This window comes from Panulirus ornatus, chromosome 64 (genome assembly GCF_036320965.1).
Source record: "Panulirus ornatus isolate Po-2019 chromosome 64, ASM3632096v1, whole genome shotgun sequence".
Classification (NCBI taxonomy): domain Eukaryota; kingdom Metazoa; phylum Arthropoda; class Malacostraca; order Decapoda; family Palinuridae; genus Panulirus; species Panulirus ornatus.
In genome coordinates this window covers 20642876-20662517 of record NC_092287.1, presented here as the reverse complement: position 1 = coordinate 20662517, position 19642 = coordinate 20642876, and the positions used below count along the sequence as shown (strand labels likewise).

At 44.9% G+C, this 19642-nt stretch overlaps 1 protein-coding gene across 12 annotated transcripts in view; it reads right to left on the bottom strand.

The window, feature by feature from the left end:
- Positions 1–19642, bottom strand: part of LOC139746178 (putative neural-cadherin 2) — a 760037-nt gene that overhangs the window by 333939 nt on the left and 406456 nt on the right. For all 12 annotated transcript variants that reach the window (XR_011712090.1, XR_011712087.1, XR_011712091.1 and 9 more), the window contains exon 7: positions 1371–1535. Coding sequence is in view for 8 of the 12 variants with exons in the window: in XM_071657094.1 (XP_071513195.1) it covers positions 1371–1535 (165 nt within the window). In the remaining 4 variants the exon portion in view is untranslated. The remainder of the gene's footprint in view (positions 1–1370; positions 1536–19642) is intronic.

Sequence of the window (19642 nt, the reverse complement as noted above, 5' to 3'; positions counted from 1 at the left end):
TCTAAAGGCAAGCGGTCTCATTAATGGCCTCTTGCCAGTGCTCTGATTCTGGCAATAATAGTCAAGTTGGTGGCTCCTCCGTACGAGGTGAGACTTCGCCTCGGAATGGCGGAGTTGGCTATATTTTCCACTCAGAGCCCAATTGAATTCAATTTGCTCCCATATCTTGCCATTAGAACGCAGATATATATATATTTTCTTCTTCTTCTTCTTCTTCTTCTTCTTCTTCTACTTCTATTTCTTCTTCTTCTATTTCTTCTTCTTTTACCTCTTCTTCTTCTACTTCTTCTTCTACTTCTACTTCTACTTCTTCTTCTTCTTCTACTTCTTCTTCTACTTCTTCTTCTTCTACTTCTTCTTCTTCTTTCTTCTTCTTCTTCTTCTTCTTCTTCTTCTTCTTCTACTTCTTCTTCTTCTTGGAACAGTAACAAGCAATGTACATCTCCCACCAGATGAAACACACAATTCGTGCCAATGGCTAGTATTCCGCTGTTCTGTCTTTAGCCATCTTAAACGCCCGAAAACTCCGGTTACATGCAAAAACTACAAGACACACTCGACTGGTTGATTCTGAAGTATGAGAGAACGAGAGGCTAATTCAACGCAAGGTTGTGTAATCATATAAAGAAAGATGAAGGCATATGTCCCTTTTCTTTTTATATCTGGTTTCTAGTCTTTGGTTCATTTCCAGGCGACTCGTTTAGATCATTGCTTGGACAATGATATCAACCCACTTTTTAACAGCCTTTGAAAATCTTACTAAAATGCTTGAATGAAGAGTCTTGAGTATTGATCAAAATATCACTGTTGCTGAATGTGATTTGGAACAGGTTCGCCAAACCTTTTCCCTTGAATGTTGTTAACATTGAACAAGACTATTAACAAGTAGAACCATTCTGTGTCATATTTTCCTAAAGTTAAAGACTCTTGTCACGGGAAAAAAAAAAATCATGGTTAGGTAGTGAATAAAACCTCAAAAATAACAAAGCAATCGAAAAAAAAATGAGAAAAACAAAATAAATAAGAGGTTTTGAAGAGGTTGTATAGAACCTGCCTATTAACAAGGGGTTGCTTGTGGTTTGAATAGATACGAGAGTCATGAGAACGTAAAGGAGTTCCAAAATTGAGAGGCATAACGAAAGAAACAAATACCACATCGAACCACCTTCAACTGCTTACAGCCATATAACACAGTTGTCGCACCGGCTTCCCGGAAAATATGCGATCTATTAGCGTCTAACTTCATGAAAGAGACATGTAAACAGTTATATATACATCGGAAGCAAAAGCCGAGATGATAATATATACATCGAGTAACGAAGGGAAGAGACCCGACATTCCGTTTAGTGAGTGCAGTAGAACTGACTGACCTTGGCAATGATGGCTGGAAGGTGCTGGCTGTCCTCCTCCACGACAGTGACCTGGAGGTCCTTCTCGAGGAAGTGAGGCTGGTTGTCGTTCACGTCGACCACAGTCACCTGCACGATGGTGTGTACCGTGTGGCCCTCCCCCTCCGCCGCCACCACCAGCTCGTGCTGTGGTAGACGAACGTGTACTGGTGAGTGGATGATCATTATACACACCTTCTGACGACCACCACAGTTAACTATCAACTACCACACACACACACACACCTGCTGATGACCATTATCTGCATCCATCCCGCCCCCACACCTGCACTTCACATATATACCTGCTGATGTCCAACACAACCACTATCGACATATCCATACATTGGCTAATGACATCACTGCACATCACGGCTGGTGACGTCACCTGGCCCTCCATACACCAGACGAAGACTATCTCCTGCACTCGCACACGCCTGATGATGAACGGACCATACCTACACACACACACACACACACACACACACACACACACACACGCACACACACACAACCACGCACACACACACACATACACACACCTGCTAATGACCCCTAAAATTAAAGAAATACCTCGAAATACTTAATAACTATTCTAAAAAAAAGAAAAAAAGAGGAATCCGATAAATTCTACATAAACCATCGCTGCGAAAAAAACGTAAATCAAACGTCCAATGGAGCATTACTGTGGTCTGCGGATTGTGGGGCAAACGTAAATCATTGGCCCACAGGTAATGGAGAATTGTTGTGGACCGCAGATTGTCTGACAGAAAACTCCCGTCATTACAAGACGTGTTGCATCCGACTGGCTGAGCGTGAGAAACGACTTAGCACCTCAAGGCTCCGTTATAGACCCTATCCATTCTAATAGCCATTTCAACAATGTGGAGGAAAGTCTCGAAATTTGCCGGCAGTCCGGAATTAAGAGATGAAGTCCAAACAAAGGAAAACCGTTCAATGAGTCGAAGAGATTTGGACAAATGGACAGAGCGGTCACAAGAATGTAAAAAAAAAATGGAATTCAGTTTATATCAATGCAAAGCAATGCACTGTAATCGTGAAGATATTATGAAATAAAAAAAGAATATTAGATAAAACTCTAAACATGAAATACACAAAATAATATTGAAGCGGATGGAACCACACAATCAAACGGGTACCTTTCACAAGTTGGAAAAAATCAACCATAAAAAAAATTAATGACACGACTTACTCTTTAGAATGCCGTAGTCAGACTGTACTTCAAACATGTATAGAAAAATAACCCAAGAGGATCTCACACAAGTTTTTCAAACCCCGTTTTTAAAAGATCTCGTTGACATACCCAGAGATTCATTTCCTCACTTTAGACTTTGAGACACGATGATGGTGAGACGTAATGTTATGAGAGGGTGAAAGGGAAGGAGGTTGGAGGAAAGGTGAATGTGAGGCTACATCTCCCTCACCATTGACGTTATAAAACACTGAAATCAACGACCATGTCACACAGCAACTCATATCTACTGTCACACAGCAACTCATATCTACCGTCACACAGGAACTCATATCTACCGTCACACAGCAACTCCTATCTACCGTCACACAGCAACTCATATCTACCGTCACACAGCAACTCATATCTACCGTCACACAGCAACTCATATCTACCGTCACACAGCAACTCATATCTACCGTCACACAGCAACTCATATCTACCGTCACACAGCAACTCATATCTACCGTCACACAGCAACTCATATCTATTCATGTGTCAGTGAATAAGGTTATACAACGATACATTCATCATGTGTAGATGTTGCATCATACTCGCAGGTTCAATCCTTCTATTCTGGAATACATAGTAAATGAAAAGAATTAGATTAGAATGAAAAATTTTATTGAAAATTAGAATGAAAATTAGATTGAAACATTTATTCTGGAATACATAGTAAATGAAAAGAATTAGATTAGAATGAAAAATTTTATTGAAAATTAGAATGAAAATTAGATTGAAACATTTATTCTGGAATACATAGAGAATGAAAAAAAAAATAGATTAGAATGAAAATTAGATTGAAACTTAGAATGAAAATTAGATTGAAACATTTATTCTGGAATACATAGAGAATGAAAAAAATTAGATTAGAATGAAAATTAGATTGAAACATTTATTCTGGAATACATAGAGAATGAAAAAAAAATAGATTAGAATGAAAATTAGATTGAAACTTAGAATGAAAATTAGATTGAAACATTTATTCTGGAATACATAGAGAATGAAAAAAAATTAGATTAGAATGAAAATTAGATTGAAAATTAGAATGAAAATTAGATTGAAACATTTATTCTGGAATACATAGAGAATGAAAAAAAAAATAGATTAGAATGAAAATTAGATTGAAACTTAGAATGAAAATTAGACTGAAACATTTATTCTGGAATACATAGAGAATGAAAAAATTAGATTAGAATGAAAATTAGATTGAAACTTAGAATGAAAATTAGATTGAAACACTCATTCTGGAATACATACAGAATGAAAAATCAGATTAGAATGAAAATTGAATTGAAAATTAGAATGAAAATTAGATTGAAACATTTATTCTGGAATACATAGAGAATGAAAAAAAAATTAGATTAGAATGAAAATTAGATTGAAACAATGAAAATTAGATTGAAACATATTTTTTTTAAATATTCATTTTTTTTCCTCCTGCAGAGTGTTTGTGATGGTATAATTTCTCTATGTCAATAGGCGTTCGCTGGATAAATAGGAGCTTTCTTTGTTGCATTATCGTACCTACGTCTATGCAGATTAGGACAACAAGATGGCATTCGACCTGGGGCAGATAACCTCATCACAGACCATCAGGCACTCTATCCATTGGCTTTGTCATATACACTTGTTGAATTCATCACCTTAACCTTCTAAACACCTGCTGATGAACACCGCACTCATCACCTGCACCTTGAAACACCTGGTTTGATGAACACCAGAGTGTTTACACACCTGCTGGTGAACACACATCTGCATCTTTACACACCTGCTGGTGGACACACATCTGCATCTTTACACACCTGCTGGTCAACACACATCTGCATCTTTACACACCTGCTGGTGAACACACATCTGCATCTTTACACACCTGCTGGTGGACACACATCTGCATCTTTACACACCTGCTGGTGGACACACATCTGCATCTTTACACACCTGCTGGTGAACACACATCTGCATCTTTACACACCTGCTGGTGGACACACATCTGCATCTTTACACACCTGCTGGTGGACACACATCTGCATCTTTACACACCTGCTGGTGTACACACATCTGCATCTTTACACACCTGCTGGTGAACACACATCTGCATCTTTACACACCTGCTGGTGGACACACATCTGCATCTTTACACACCTGCTGGTGAACACACATCTGCATCTTTACACACCTGCTGGTGAACACACATCTGCATCTTTACACACCTGCTGGTGGACACACATCTGCATCTTTACACACCTGCTGGTGAACACACATCTGCATCTTTACACACCTGCTGGTGAACACACATCTGCATCTTTACACACCTGCTGGTGAACACACATCTGCATCTTTACACACCTGCTGGTGGACACACATCTGCATCTTTACACACCTGCTGGTGGACACACATCTGCATCTTTACACACCTGCTGGTGAACACACATCTGCATCTTTACACACCTGCTGGTGAACACACAGAAGTAGTTAGCATTGTCTGAACTGAACCACACCATTCTAACAATGTACAACTAGGAGGAAGATAGACCATTATAATGGAAGTGAATAGGGGAAGTGAGCAAACGACAATGGGTAAGGCAAGGAGAGAGCAACCCAAGGCTATAGACGTTGCTCGGGTGGTTGAGGAAGTAGGAAGAGAAAAACATCACTGGCTCTGAAACCTGGTGAAGATATCGAACCTTTAAGAGGTATTGAAACCTGTTGAGGGGATCGAAACCTGTTGAGGGGATCGAAACCTGTTGAGGGGATCGAAACCTTTTGAGGGGATCGAAACCTGTTGAAGGGATCGAAACCTGTTGAAGATATGGAAACCAGTTGAAGGTATTGAAATCTGTATAAGGGATCACTTCCTGAAGGCACCAAAACCTGTTCAAAGTATCGAAACCTTTTCAAGGTATCGAAACATGTTGAAGGGATAGAAACCTACTAAAGGTATCGAAACCTATTGAAGGAGTGAAAACCTGTTGGAGGGGATCGATGTTGAAGGGATAAAAACCTACTAAAGGTATCGAAACCTATTGAAGGAGTGGAAACCTGTTGGAGGGGATCGATGTTGAAGGGATAGAAACCTACTAAAGGTATCGAAACCTCTTGAAGGAGTGGAAACCTGTTGGAGGGGATCGAAGTTGAAGGGACAGAAACCTACTAAAGGTATCGAAAGCTACTGAAGGAGTGGAAACCTGTTGGAGGGGATCGAAACCTGTTGAAGATCGTCCGTGAACTCACGTTTGCTTGACGTATCTTACGATAGGTTACGTTGTCGTACTCTTCTGAACTACGGTCCTTGAGCACGATGGTACGACCTTTTAGAGCACGATAGTAACGAGCCTTGAGTGCGATGGTACGACCCTTGGGGAGTATGGCATGACCCTTTGACCTTACATTCAAAAATCAGGTTAAAGGTCAGGTCATCATACTTAACAGTGTGTGCTCGTCGTCGTACTCAAGGGGTCACACCGTCGCACTCAAAGGGTCGTACCGTCGCACTCAAGCGGTCACACCGTCGCACTCAAGGGTCGTACCGTCGTACTCAAGGGTCGTCCCCTCGTACTCAAGGGTCGTCCCCTCGTACTCAAGGGTCGTACCGTCGCACTCAAGGGTCGTCCCGTCGCACTCAAGGGTCGTCCCGTCGTGCTCAAGGGGTCGTACAGTCGCACTCAAGGGTCGTCCCGTCGTACTCAAGGGTCGTACCGTCGCACTCAAGGGTCGTCCCGTCGTACTCAAGGGTCGTACCGTCGCACTCGAGGGTCGTCCCCTCGCACTCAAGGGTCGTACCGTCGTACTCAAGGGTCGTCCCCTCGTACTCAAGGGTCGACCCGTCGTGCTCAAAGGGTCGTCCCCTCGTGCTGGAGGTCGGCGGCGACACCTACGCGCTCAGAAGGTCAAAGTTCAAAGCCTCACAGGAGGTCATACACACACACGGGGGAGGAGGAGGAGGAGGAGGAGGAAGAGGAGGAGGAAGAAGAAGAGGAGGAGGAGGAGCAGGAGGAGGAGGAGGAGGAGCAGGAGGAGGAGGAGGAGGAAGAAGAAGGAGGAGGAGGAGGATGGGAACCCACGAGAACGAAGCCTCTGCCCTGCCACTATATCATTGTTTTGGGTTAGGTTTACAACACGGCTCCGAAAGCACAGCTGATAAATCGTTCAGATGGGAAAATTGGGTGTAGAGGCAGGGCGGTTCCATAAATCTTCACTCACTCTCATCCTTGTCCCGATTACAACCCCCCCCCACAAGGAGCCCCCCCTACACACACACACACACACACACACACACACACACACACACACACACACCCCAAGGAGCTCCTCGGCCAAGGGTGGGGGATGGGTGGAGGTGAGGTGAGGAGGTGAGGAGGTGAGGTGGGATGATAACTTCTCGTTTATCTGATGTTTTGAAACCATTCCGTCGATCTCTCCAGCTGAAAAGGGGAGAGGAGAGAAAGAGAGAGAGAGAGAGAGAGAGAGAGAGAGAGAGAGAGAGAGAGAGAGAGAGAGAGAGAGAGAGAGAGAGAGAGAGAGAGAGAGGCGCGCGCTCTCTCTCTCTTCCATGAGTCGAGGCGTAAAGAGGTAGAATTATGCCGACGCATTGAACGACAACCAAAATGCTGAAGGTGCAACGGGGATGATGCTGGAGGTGTCTTGGGCGGCTGGTATGTAATGATGTCGGGTTAGATTCCTATAGAGAGTCATTTCATGTAGGGTATTGTATCCAATGCCCTACTGAGAATCGTTTCATGTAGGGTATTGTATCCAATGCCCTACTGAGAATCGTTTCATGTAGGGTATTGTATCCAATGCCCTACTGAGAATCGTTTCATGTAGGGTATTGTATCCAATGCCCTACTGAGAATCGTTTCATGTAGGGTATTGTATCCAATGCCCTACTGAGAATCGTTTCATGTAGGGTATTGTATCCAATGCCCTACTGAGAATCGTTTCATGTAGGGTATTGTATCCAATGCCCTACTGAGAATCGTTTCATGTAGGGTATTGTATCCAATGCCCTACTGAGAATCGTTTCATGTAGGGTACTGTATCCAATGCCCTACTGAGAATCGTTTCATGTAGGGTACTGTATCCAATGCCCTACTGAGAATCATTTCATGTAGGGTATTGTATCCAATGCCCTACTGAGAATCGTTTCATGTAGGGTATTGTATCCAATGCCCTACTGAGAATCGTTTCATGTAGGGTATTGTATCCAATGCCCTACTGAGAATCGTTTCATGTAGGGTACTGTATCCAATGCCCTACTGAGAATCGTTTCATGTAGGGTATTGTATCCAATGCCCTACTGAGAATCGTTTCATGTAGGGTACTGTATCCAATGCCCTACTGAGAATCGTTTCATGTAGGGTATTGTATCCAATGCCCTACTGAGAATCGTTTCATGTAGGGTATTGTATCCAATGCCCTACTGAGAATCGTTTCATGTAGGGTATTGTATCCAATGCCCTACTGAGAATCGTTTCATGTAGGGTATTGTATCCAATGCCCTACTGAGAATCGTTTCATGTAGGGTATTGTATCCAATGCCCTACTGAGAATCGTTTCATGTAGGGTATTGTATCCAATGCCCTACTGAGAATCGTTTCATGTAGGATACTGTATCCAATGCCCTACTGAGAATCGTTTCATGTAGGGTACTGTATCCAATGCCCTACTGAGAATCGTTTCATGTAGGGTACTGTATCCAATGCCCTACTGAGAGTCGTTTCATGTAGGGTATTGTATCCAATGCCCTACTGAGAGTCGTTTCATGTAGGATACTGTATCCAATTCCCTATAGAGAGTCTGGATATATTACATCAGAGGATACCTTTGGGTCGTAGCTGTCATCTACATCAATGAACATCATTAATCAATTTCTCAGACAAGGTCTTTTACTGCAGAAGCCATGCTGGTTGGCCCATGTATCATCTTGTCTTCTAGAAATGTCGGAGTTCTGTCCATTAATTTTCCACTTGTTTTTTTTCCTACAATAGACGTGAGGTTAATTGGGCAATACTTCATTAGGGATTTGTAAGATATATCTGAAGAATCTTAGGGCGAGGTTATTACGGCTTTTTCTTACACACACACACACACACACACACACACACACATATATATATATATATATATATAGTTATCGAGGTAGCACCAGGAACATAAGGAAGGCTGTATTTGCTCACATCCATTCTCTAAGAGTCATGTGCAATGTACCGAAACCACACACCCTTATCCAGAACCAGGCTCCATGGACCCTTTTATGGTTTTCCCCCGCCGCTTCATATGCCCTGGTCTAGTCCATTGACAATACGTTGACCCCTGTATACCACCCCATTCCAATTTACTCTATCCTGTGCACGCCTTTCAACCCCCCTCTGCGTTCCTGCCTCCATAACTCAAAAATCTTTTTCACTCTTTCCTTCTATCTCCAAATTGGTCTCCCCTTTCTCCTTGTTCCCCTCCACTTCTGATACATATATCTTCTTGGTCAACCTCTCCTCACTCATTCTCCCCGTATGTTCAAACTATTTCAGCACACCCACTTCAGCCCCTCTCTCTCTCTCTCTCTCTCTCTCTCTCTCTCTCTCTCTCTCTCTCTCTCTCTCTCTCTCTCTCTCTCGCCCTTACCCATTCATTACTTGATCAAACCACCTCGCACCACATAGTGACCTCAACCATTTCATTTCCAACCCTAACCATTCCCCTCAGCACATCTTCATCTATATCCCGCGCCTCACATGCATAAAACATCGTTGAGACGACGATACCTTCAAGAATAACCCATTTTCGCCCTCCGAGATAACGTCTTCTCGTTCCAAACATTCCTCAATGCTTCTAGAACCTTAGGCCCTCACTCACTTTCGCTTCCATGGTTCCATTCGCTGCCATGTCTACTATCATGTATATAAAACACTTCAATGCCATCAAATTTCTTACATTTCTAAACTCACAACCCCCAACTAACCTGTCCCTTTGCCCTACACAACCAAATAACCTTGCTTTTATTCATATTCTTTAAACAACTTCCTCTTTATATATTTATTTATTTACTTATTTTGCTTTGTCGCTGTCTCCCGCGTTTGCGAGGTAGCGCAAGGAAACAGACGAAAGAAATGGCCCAACCCACCCCCATACACATGTATATACATACACGTCCACACACGCAAATATACATACCCATACAACTCAATGTACACACATATCTATACGCACACAGACACATACATATATACACATGCACACAATTCACACTGTCTGCCTTTATTCATTCCCATCGCCACCTCGCCACACATGGAATAACATCCCCCTCCCCCCTCATGTGTGCGAGGCAGCGCTAGGAAAAGACAACAAAGGCCACATTCGTTCACACTCAGTCTCCAGCAGTCATGCAATAATGCGCGAAACCACAGCTCCCTTTCCACATCCAGGCCCCACACAACTTTCCATGGTTTACCCCAGGCGCTTCACATGCCCTGATTTACTCCATTGACAGCACGTCGACCCCGGTATACCACATCGATCCAATTCACTCTATTCCTTGCCCGCCTTTCACCCTCCTGAATGTTCAGATAACCAAACGCGGAACAGAATCTTAAGCTAGAGATAGCGTTAAAACTGGCGAAATGTCAGTACACCCACCCAAACCGTAAAAGGTCGCAGAATATATATATATTCTCATCAACATCAACTTACTCAGACACCATCAGTCTGACCAAAAAGTATTTTTGTTTTCATTTTACGGTGGAAGGACTAAAAGAAAAAGGACACACTATGTACTAGGCAGAATCGATCAAAACAGACGCCATACAAGTTGTACGCTGAATATATATATATATATATATATATATATATATATATATATATATATATATATATATATATATATATATATATATTCTGTGACCTTTTACGGTTTGGGTGGGTGTACTGACATTTCGCCAGTTTTAACGCTATCTCTAGCTTAAGATTCTGTTCCGCGTTTGGTTATCTGAACACATGAGCCAAATCCCTGATAACATATCGGTCAAACGTATGGAGGAGGAGGAGGAGGAGAAGGGAGAGGAAGAGGAAGAGGAAGAGGAGGAGGAGGAAGAGGAGGAGGAGGAAGAGGAGGAGAGGAGGAGAGGAGGAAGAGGAGGAAGAGGAGAAGGAGGAGGAAGAAGAAGAAGAGGAAGAGGAGGAGGAGGTGGAGGAAGAGGAAGAAGAGGAGGAAGAGGAGGAGGAGGTGGAGGAAGAGGAAGAAGAAGAAGAGGAGGAAGAGGAGGAGGAGGTGGAGGAAGAAGAGGAAGAGGAGGAGGAAGAAAAAGAAGAGGAGGAAGAGGAGGAGGAGGAGGAAGAAGAAGAGGAGAAAGAGAAGGAGGAAGAGGCGGAGGAGGAAGAGGAAGAGGAGGAAGAAGAAAATAAGGAGGAAGAAGAGGAAGAAGAAGAAGAAGAAGAGGAGGAGGAGCTTGTATCATAAGTAGATTAGGCTATCTCTTATCCCCAAAGTGTTCTTTCTCCAAACCAAAAAATCTTTCTCTTTGTGATCATCATTCTCCTCGCAGGCTGGCTGGCTGGACCCAGAGTTTGTGAGGGTGAGAGACACAACGTTTACATATACACAACAACACCGGCGAGGAGATGTGTGAGAATGCAGCAGGTCCAGGAGCAATAATGGATTTCAGCATCATGCGAATTAATGGGGTGGAGGTTCATGCACGCCTCTTACTGGTAACAATGGAGCCAATTGGTTGCCAAGTGGTCTTCGGGGGGTGGTTTACCTTCAAAATGGGCCCCCCTCTCCTCCTCACTGCTCAACGCGTTTTTTATTTATTTTTTTGTTAAAGTCGATGCAATTGGCCTGCATGAAAGCAGCAGTTCATTAATTACCTATTTTTTTTCTCTCTCCTCCGAATGGTGACTTCCATTTGTCAAGAGTCCACTTCGGTGTAGGTCACTGAAATGATTTTCTTAATTGTTGAACGTGTTACACTTTCCCTGGGGGTTAGGCAAGGGTGGAGTGGAGTGGAGTGAAGTGGAGTGGAGTGAAGTGGAGTGGAGTGAAGTGGAGTGGAGTGGAGTGGAGTGGAGTGGAGTGGAGTGAAGTGGAGTGCACTCTTAATGTATATGACCAGTAGATATCTGTCGACAAGAACCCAATATATATAACAAGACTTTGGTTCAATACGACACCCTGAACACGACGGTACGACACCGTGAACACGACGGTACGACACCTTGAACACGACGGTACGACACCGTGAACACGACGGTACGACACCTTGAACACGACGGTACGACACCGTGAACACGACGGTGCGACACTTTGAACACGACGGTACGACACTTTGAACACGACGGTACGACACCTTAAACACGACGGTACGACACCTTGAACACGACGGTACGACACTTTGAACACGACGGTACGACACCGTGAACACGACGGTACGACACCCTGAACACGACGGTACGACACTTTGAACACGACGGTACGACACTTTGAACACGACGGTACGACATCTTGAACACGACGGTACAACACCTTGAACACGACGGTGCGACACCTTGAACACGACGGTACGACACTTTGATCACGACAGTACGACACTTTGAACATGACGGTACGAGACTTTGAAAACGACGGTACGACACTTTGAACACGACGGTACGACACCATGGGTATGTTGAATATGATTTGCAGTGCTTGGGTATTGAGACACAACTGTTATTCCCTCTTAACCTGGTTATATTACCATCAACAGCTACAGTAAACCCAAGTAACGCCAGAAACCTGGTTGACGGACAGAAAACGAGTTTACGTGGGCAATATTTTTTGTGCACAAACAGCACAATATGTAGAGTGGTCGAATACGGCATCTGATGTAAAACAACGAAGTTAAATCTTGGCATCTATCATTTTGCCTCTGGGTGACAAGGGAAGTCTATGTGAAAGATACTGAGGTATATTTCTGCTCACTATGACGAACGGAAAGACAGGTTATGGATTCATTCGATGATCAAAAGGGCAAAGTTTCATAGTAGTAATATTTCTACTTCTTATGAGAGTAATAGAGGGATCTCTCGCCCACATATCTCATGATGCGTCCAGCCAATCCTATACTGGAATAGGCCTGAGTCATCTCTTGAGTTCGCCAATTCTCACCAGTTCAAGGTCTGAAGTCTATAGCTGAGATCCACTCTTCCGTGCAGTCAAGGGAGGCGAGGATGTGGGTTCGGACTCGCTATATCGCACAAGTAGGGTATCAGATTGCGTTTACAGGACCAGAGTTCTACAGTCTTTCCCGCGTTAAGGTTAAAGTACCCGGGTTATTATCAGGTGTTGTTTACATCCAAGGTAATATTCACAGGGACAGGGGGCTCAATATGGAACATATGAAACATCCAATGGTCATTACATACTTGTGAAGAACATTGCTGGTGTTCGACTGTTACCGAGATGACTAAGGGATAACTTAACAATTTGTTTACCTCTTTATCAACTGTCTGTGTGTGTGTGTGAAAGAGAATCTACTCGTCTCTAAAAACCTCTTATAACTTGATTTTTTCCTTATGAGGTGTTCAGGGTTCATACTTTCTCAACAAAGGTCACTAAATTCCATTGTTTGATCCTCTGGGTCGTTGTGCATTCTTAGACACTGTCTGTTGTGCATTCTTGGACACTGTCTGTTGCGCATTCTTGGACACTGTCTGTTGTGCATTCTTGGACACTGTCTATTGCGCATTCTTGGACACTGTCTGTTGTGCATTCTTGGACACTGTCTCTTGTGCATTCTTGGACACTGTCTGTTGTGCAATCTTGGACACTGTCTGATGTGCATTCTTGGACACTGTCTGATGTGCATTCTTGGACACTGTCTCTTGTGCATTCTTGGACACTGTCTGTTGTGCATTCTTGGACACTGTCTGTTGTGCATTCTTGGACACTGTCTCTGGTGCATTCTTGGACACTGTCTGTCTCATAGTTTCGCGAGTGAGTCGGTCTTGTAACAGTGGCTGGAGGACGCTTCTGATTGCCCTTAATTCGGCTGGAGTGGTTCTGTGAGAGACGCCTGGCATACAGAGTCTCTCTCTCTTCACAGTCTCATCCTCCCTCCCTCCTGTTCTCCTCTTTCTCTCAACGAGACTGGCTCTGTGAGAGACGCCTGGCATACAGAGTCTCTCTCTCTTCACAGTCTCATCCTCCCTCCCTACTGTTCTCCTCTTTCTCTTGACGAGACTGGTTCTGTGAGAGACGCCTGGCATACAGAGTCTCTCTCTCTTTCCCCTCCCTCCTGTTCTCCTCTTTCTCTTGACGAGACTGGCTCTGTGGGAGATGCCTGGCATACAGAGTCTCTCTTCACAGTCTCATCCTCCCTCACTCCTGTTCTCCTCTTTCTCTCAACGAGACGATCATGGGTTTCTCGTCATTCATGAGATGTACATGGCTCATCATCTACCCGTTGATGCAGTTTATCAAGTAGGTTATCGGATACTATTATCTCTCTCTCGCTGCCCAGAATCATCTTGCACTTTCTGTGTTCCGAGTAAGTCATGCTCGTAAGACGACTTAACTTGTCATTCCACCCGTCAAAGCTCGGTGGGTTTTTGACAACGTGAATGCGAACGGATCATCAAAAGAGACTTGTGTTGCGTCCTCCAGGCTTTTCAGAGAGAGAGAGAGAGAGAGAGAGAGAGAGAGAGAGAGAGAGAGAGAGAGAGAGAGAGAGAGAGTCAGGTGTGAATGTGTGTTAGCAATATACCAGAGATCTCACACATCTATCCAGCGTTTAATATGTAGTTCACTTGCCAGTGTTCCACGAGAGAGAGAGAGAGAGAGAGAGAGAGAGAGAGAGAGAGAGAGAGAGAGAGAGAGAGAGAGAGAGTCAGGTGTGAATGTGTGTGTTGGCAATATACCAGAGATCTCACACATCTATCCAGCGTTTCATATGTAGTTCACTTGCCAGTGTTTCCACGAGAGAGAGAGAGAGAGAGAGAGAGAGAGAGAGAGAGAGAGAGAGAGAGAGAGAGAGAGAGAGAGAGAGAGAGAGAGAACAGAGAGAGAGAGAGACAGACTTCCTCGCTCGTACTAAAATCTTTCTCCGCTTTCAAACGCACACACACACACACTGATGTTCCAGGAGGAGGAGATAATCAAGTAAGCCTTCGCCCTGGCCGAGTCTCTCTCTCACATACACACACACACCTCAAGTGGCTGATGGTCTTCTAATGAACTTTTACAGCTGGGGAATCTTGTTTAGCTCCTCAAGAAACTGTCACGCCAAGAACGAGGAAGCTAGAGGTGGGAGGAAGGAAGGGCCCGAGCCATGGGAGAGATTTGGAGGAAGGTATTAAGTGAAAGAGGAGGAATGCAGGGAAAGAAGGGGGTTACTGGGTATGAGAGAGGGGGAGATGGAGATGGAAAAGTGTGTGTGAGAGAGGGTTATGGGAGTGGGAGACGATTGATGATATGGGAAAGAAAGGTGTAGGCTAAGGGGATTGAACAGTGATAGGAAGGGGAAGGGGAAAGGTGACGGAAGAGTAAAAGGGTTGAGGACGGTGTTAGATGGAAGTGTGGGGAAGAAGGGGACACTGCTGGGGAGAAGTGTGGGAAGACGGGGGACGCTACTGGTGGGGAGGGAGGGAAAATGAAGGAGGGGACAAGCTTAGTGGTGGCAACAGCTATGGCGAGTTCGACACTACAACAGAGGTATGGGGACAGTACGTGTGTCTCGCTGGTAGTGGGTGAGGTGTGGCAGGTACAAAAAGGACGTGCATCTGTGGGACCGACTGGGTAAGGACGTGGGAGGTGACCTCCCTCTCACTGGACTCTTACAATACCCTCTCCTACAACTTGGGACTTCAAAACACCAATCCAAACACCTAGGATTACAGGGGAGAGGAGAAGATTATTATCCACGTATCCCTGACGTGTCGTTGAGGGAGAATAAGAAAGGGGAGGGAGAAGGGAGGCTGGATATTCTCCACCTCCTGGAAGAAGGGAAGAGAAGGAGTCAAGCGAAGATTAATCCTGTATGCCTCAAGTCTTCAATCAGTGACGCTACGCAACTCAAACGGGAGGAGAGAGAGAGAGAGAGAGAGAGAGAGAGAGAGAGAGAGAGAGAGAGAGAGAGAGAGAGAGAGAGAGAGAGAGAGAGAGGTCCTTCAACATGACCCCAGGAGCAGTGGCTCCAGGACACGGCAATAAAATAGATATACAAGGCACACCTGGAGAGGGGGATCTTAGGCCTGCCTCAGTGACCAGGGAGAATTGGGAGAATATTGGCATCAACCTCTTCATCAGTGCCAGCTTGGAGGTAGGATCAACCATGACGCACCAACTGCCTCCCGGGGGCCAACACACACACACACACACACACACACACACACAAGACAGGTGACTGGGAAGAGGCGCTGAACCACAGTCCCAGACGAGTGTGTGGTCTGTAAGGTATTGGAAAATATAATCATAAAGCAAATGGATGGCTTCCTTCAGAGGAGAAACTACACGAGTAAGAGACAAGACATGGTCTCAGGGGAAAGCGAGTCACACATGATGAACCTCTGAGACAAAAGAGACGCCTCGTTCGTAAAGTATCTGAATCTGCATCACCGAAAACCATTTGACACTGTGTCGGTACGTTCGAGGCTCATAATGAAGCAGGAAAATGATTTGACACTGTGCCGCTACGTTCGAGGCTCATAATGAAGCAGGAAAACCATTTGACACTGTGCCGCTACGTTCGAGGCTCGTAATGAAGCAGGAAAATCATTTGACACTGTGCCGCTACGTTCGAGGCTCACAATGAAGCAGGAAAACCATTTGACACTGTGTCGCTACGTTCGAAGCTCATAATGAAGCAGGAAAACCATTTGACACTGTGTCGCTACGTTCGAAGCTCATAATGAAGCAGGAAAACCATTTGACACTGTGCCGGTACGTTCGAGGCTCGTAATGAAGCAGGATCTTCACGGAGGAAGAGATAAAGAGACTGTATTTCGATGGACGTTAAGACTTATCTTTCGTGAAAGGGAAGGAAAGATGCGAGTCACAGAAGCCTTCTCGAAACAGGTCTTGAAGTTACCAGTGGTGTGTCGCAAGGTTCTGTCTTGGGAACACTGTTTTTCTTGACTCGCCTAAAGGAATGGATTCCCAGCCTCAAATGCCAGGGATCAAAAAGGGAAGTGAACATCGAAGAGGTTTGCATGAAATTACATGGGGACCTACCAAACTCCAGTGCTGGTCTGATACATGGGTGATGAAATTCATCCCCCGAATAGACGCAAAGACGTAAGTATGAAATGGTGTCTGGATAAGAATATCATATACTAGAAAGTAAGCTCCAAGAATCTATTCGTGACCTGGAATTGGTAAATTGCATCATTCCTACTCTGAAGTCAGAGCATTCCTAAACTGTCGTCAGTGCTCCACTTCAGCAGAGGGTAAAGGAGACAGGTTGGCTACTGGCAAATATTAGAACAGCAAGTTGTTCATATTCTACACCGAGCCATACCAAGTATATGGCACCTCAGCAAATCCACTTTGATGGCGCCAAAGGCAATTACAGGGGCATAGAGGCATCCAAAGGCAAAGACACAAATGGAAGGTTGACTTTAATACCCCCCTTGGAAGTGCCAAAGGGCAAAAGAGTTGCGTGGAGGCATCCAAAAAATAGAGAGGGGAAATTGAAGATCTAATCTAAATCCCACAAGGAATTCAAAGAAACACAAAGAACAAACAGACAAGCCGTAGAAAAGGGACAACAAAAATGGTACCTGAATTCAGAGAGTTTCATTCCAGTGAAAGGCTAGAGGCCTTAAATTTGCCCACCATGAGAGAAAGAAGAGTCATTCGTAACCTGCTCGTTACCCTAAATCTTTTTTCTTTAAATCATTTCGATGTGGTAGGCAGTGAAGTGTTGTCCGAAAGACAGGACGAAATGAGGACGACTTACAAAATGTTCTATATAGATTTTTGAAAGTAAGAAAACTCAAGATATGGGGACTCCACCAGTATAAAACTCCCCTTTCTCCAATAGGACTAATAACTTACCACAATTTTGAAATGACACACACACACACACACACACACACACACACACACACACACACAAGGGCTTCTAAGATTAGTGCTCTACGTCTGTCTACACCCGGGACTACGTCTGTCTCCACCCGGGCAAAGATAACATCCCAACACCACACAATTCACACCTTTCTCACCTGCAGGAGTCTGTATGTCCTTTATATGTGCACATTTCCCGAAGGTTCTTGTTATCAGAGCATCAACTGCATGACATAGGAGGGTATACTTCCTTTTCCATGAACTCCTCCTTTTCCATGAAACTCCCATTTCCATGAAACCCCCTTTTCCATGAACCCTCCCTCCTTTTCCCATGAACCCCCCTCCCCCCTTTTCCATGAACCCCCCTTTTCCATGAACCCCTCCTTTTCCATGAAACCTCCTTTTCCATGAACTCCTCCTTTTCCATGAACTCCCCTTTTCCATGAACTCCCCCTTTTCCATGAACCCTCCCTCCTTTTCCCATGAACCCTCCCCCCTTTTCCATGAACCCCCCCTCCTTTTCCCATGAACCCTCCCTCCTTTTCCATGAACCACCTCCCCCCTTTTCCATGAAAACCCCCTCTTTTCCATGAAGCCCCCGCTTCACACATCGACGTTATTATAGAATGGGATAATAAATAAGTTCATTGACCACTTCCATTTTGGGAGTGTCAGCAGTGTGGTCCAAGTCTAGCCAAATTCCAAAGGCAACCAAACCATATCTAGTTGACGAAGTGTGTCAAGTACCCACTATCCTCTTGGTGACGTGGCTATCCTCTTGGTGACGTGGCTATACTCTTGGTGACGTGACTATCCTCTTGGTGACGTGGCTATACTCTTAGTGACGTGACTATCCTCTTGGTGACGTGGCTATCCTCTTGGTGACGTGGCTATACTCTTAGTGACGTGACTATCCTCTTGGTGACGTGGCTATCCTCTTGGTGACGTGGCTATCCTCTTGGTGACGTGACTATCCTCTTGGTGACGTGGCTATACTCTTAGTGACGTGACTATCCTCTTGGTGACGTGGCTATACTCTTAGTGACGTGACTATCCTCTTGGTGACGTGGCTATCCTCTTGGTGACGTGGCTATCCTCTTGGTGACGTGACTATCCTCTTGGTGACGTGACTATCCTCTTGGTGACGTGGCTATACTCTTAGTGACGTGACTATCCTCTTGGTGACGTGGCTATCCTCTTGGTGACGTGGCTATCCTCTTGGTGACGTGACTATCCTCTTGGTGACGTGGCTTTACTCTTAGTGACGTGACTATCCTCTTGGTGACGTGGCTATACTCTTAGTGACGTGACTATCCTCTTGGTGACGTGGCTATCCTCTTGGTGACGTGGCTATCCTCTTGGTGACGTGACTATCCTCTTGGTGACGTGACTATCCTCTTGGTGACGTGGCTATACTCTTAGTGACGTGACTATCCTCTTGGTGACGTGGCTATCCTCTTGGTGACGTGGCTATCCTCTTGGTGACGTGGCTATCTATCCTCTTGGTGACGTGGCTGGCTATCCTCTTGGTGACGTGGCTATCCTCTTGGTGACGTGGCTGGCTATCCTCTTGGTGACGTGGCTGGCTATCCTCTTGGTGACGTGGCTGGCTATCCTCTTGGTGACGTGGCACCTTCCAAGCTCCTGCGTCCTGGTCCTGACGAGGGAAAATGTCAAAGCCATTCATATGGAGAGGAGGAAGCCACGCCAGTATTATAACTCGAAGTCGTAGGGGAAAAAAAAAAGGAACATGTCTCGCTTGAAGATCCAGACACGAACTCCCGTTTTCTCTTAAGATGTCACTTGGGTTGTGATTGGCCAAGCAGCGTGATGTAGCTCGCTTCCTTGGGTTGTGATTGGCCACACGGAGGTCAAAATGGATGGCAACAAGTCCCCAGTTTTGCCTATCCCTTAATTGTATGGAGACGCGCCTCGTCCTATGGGATCTTACGCTTAATTGAGGAG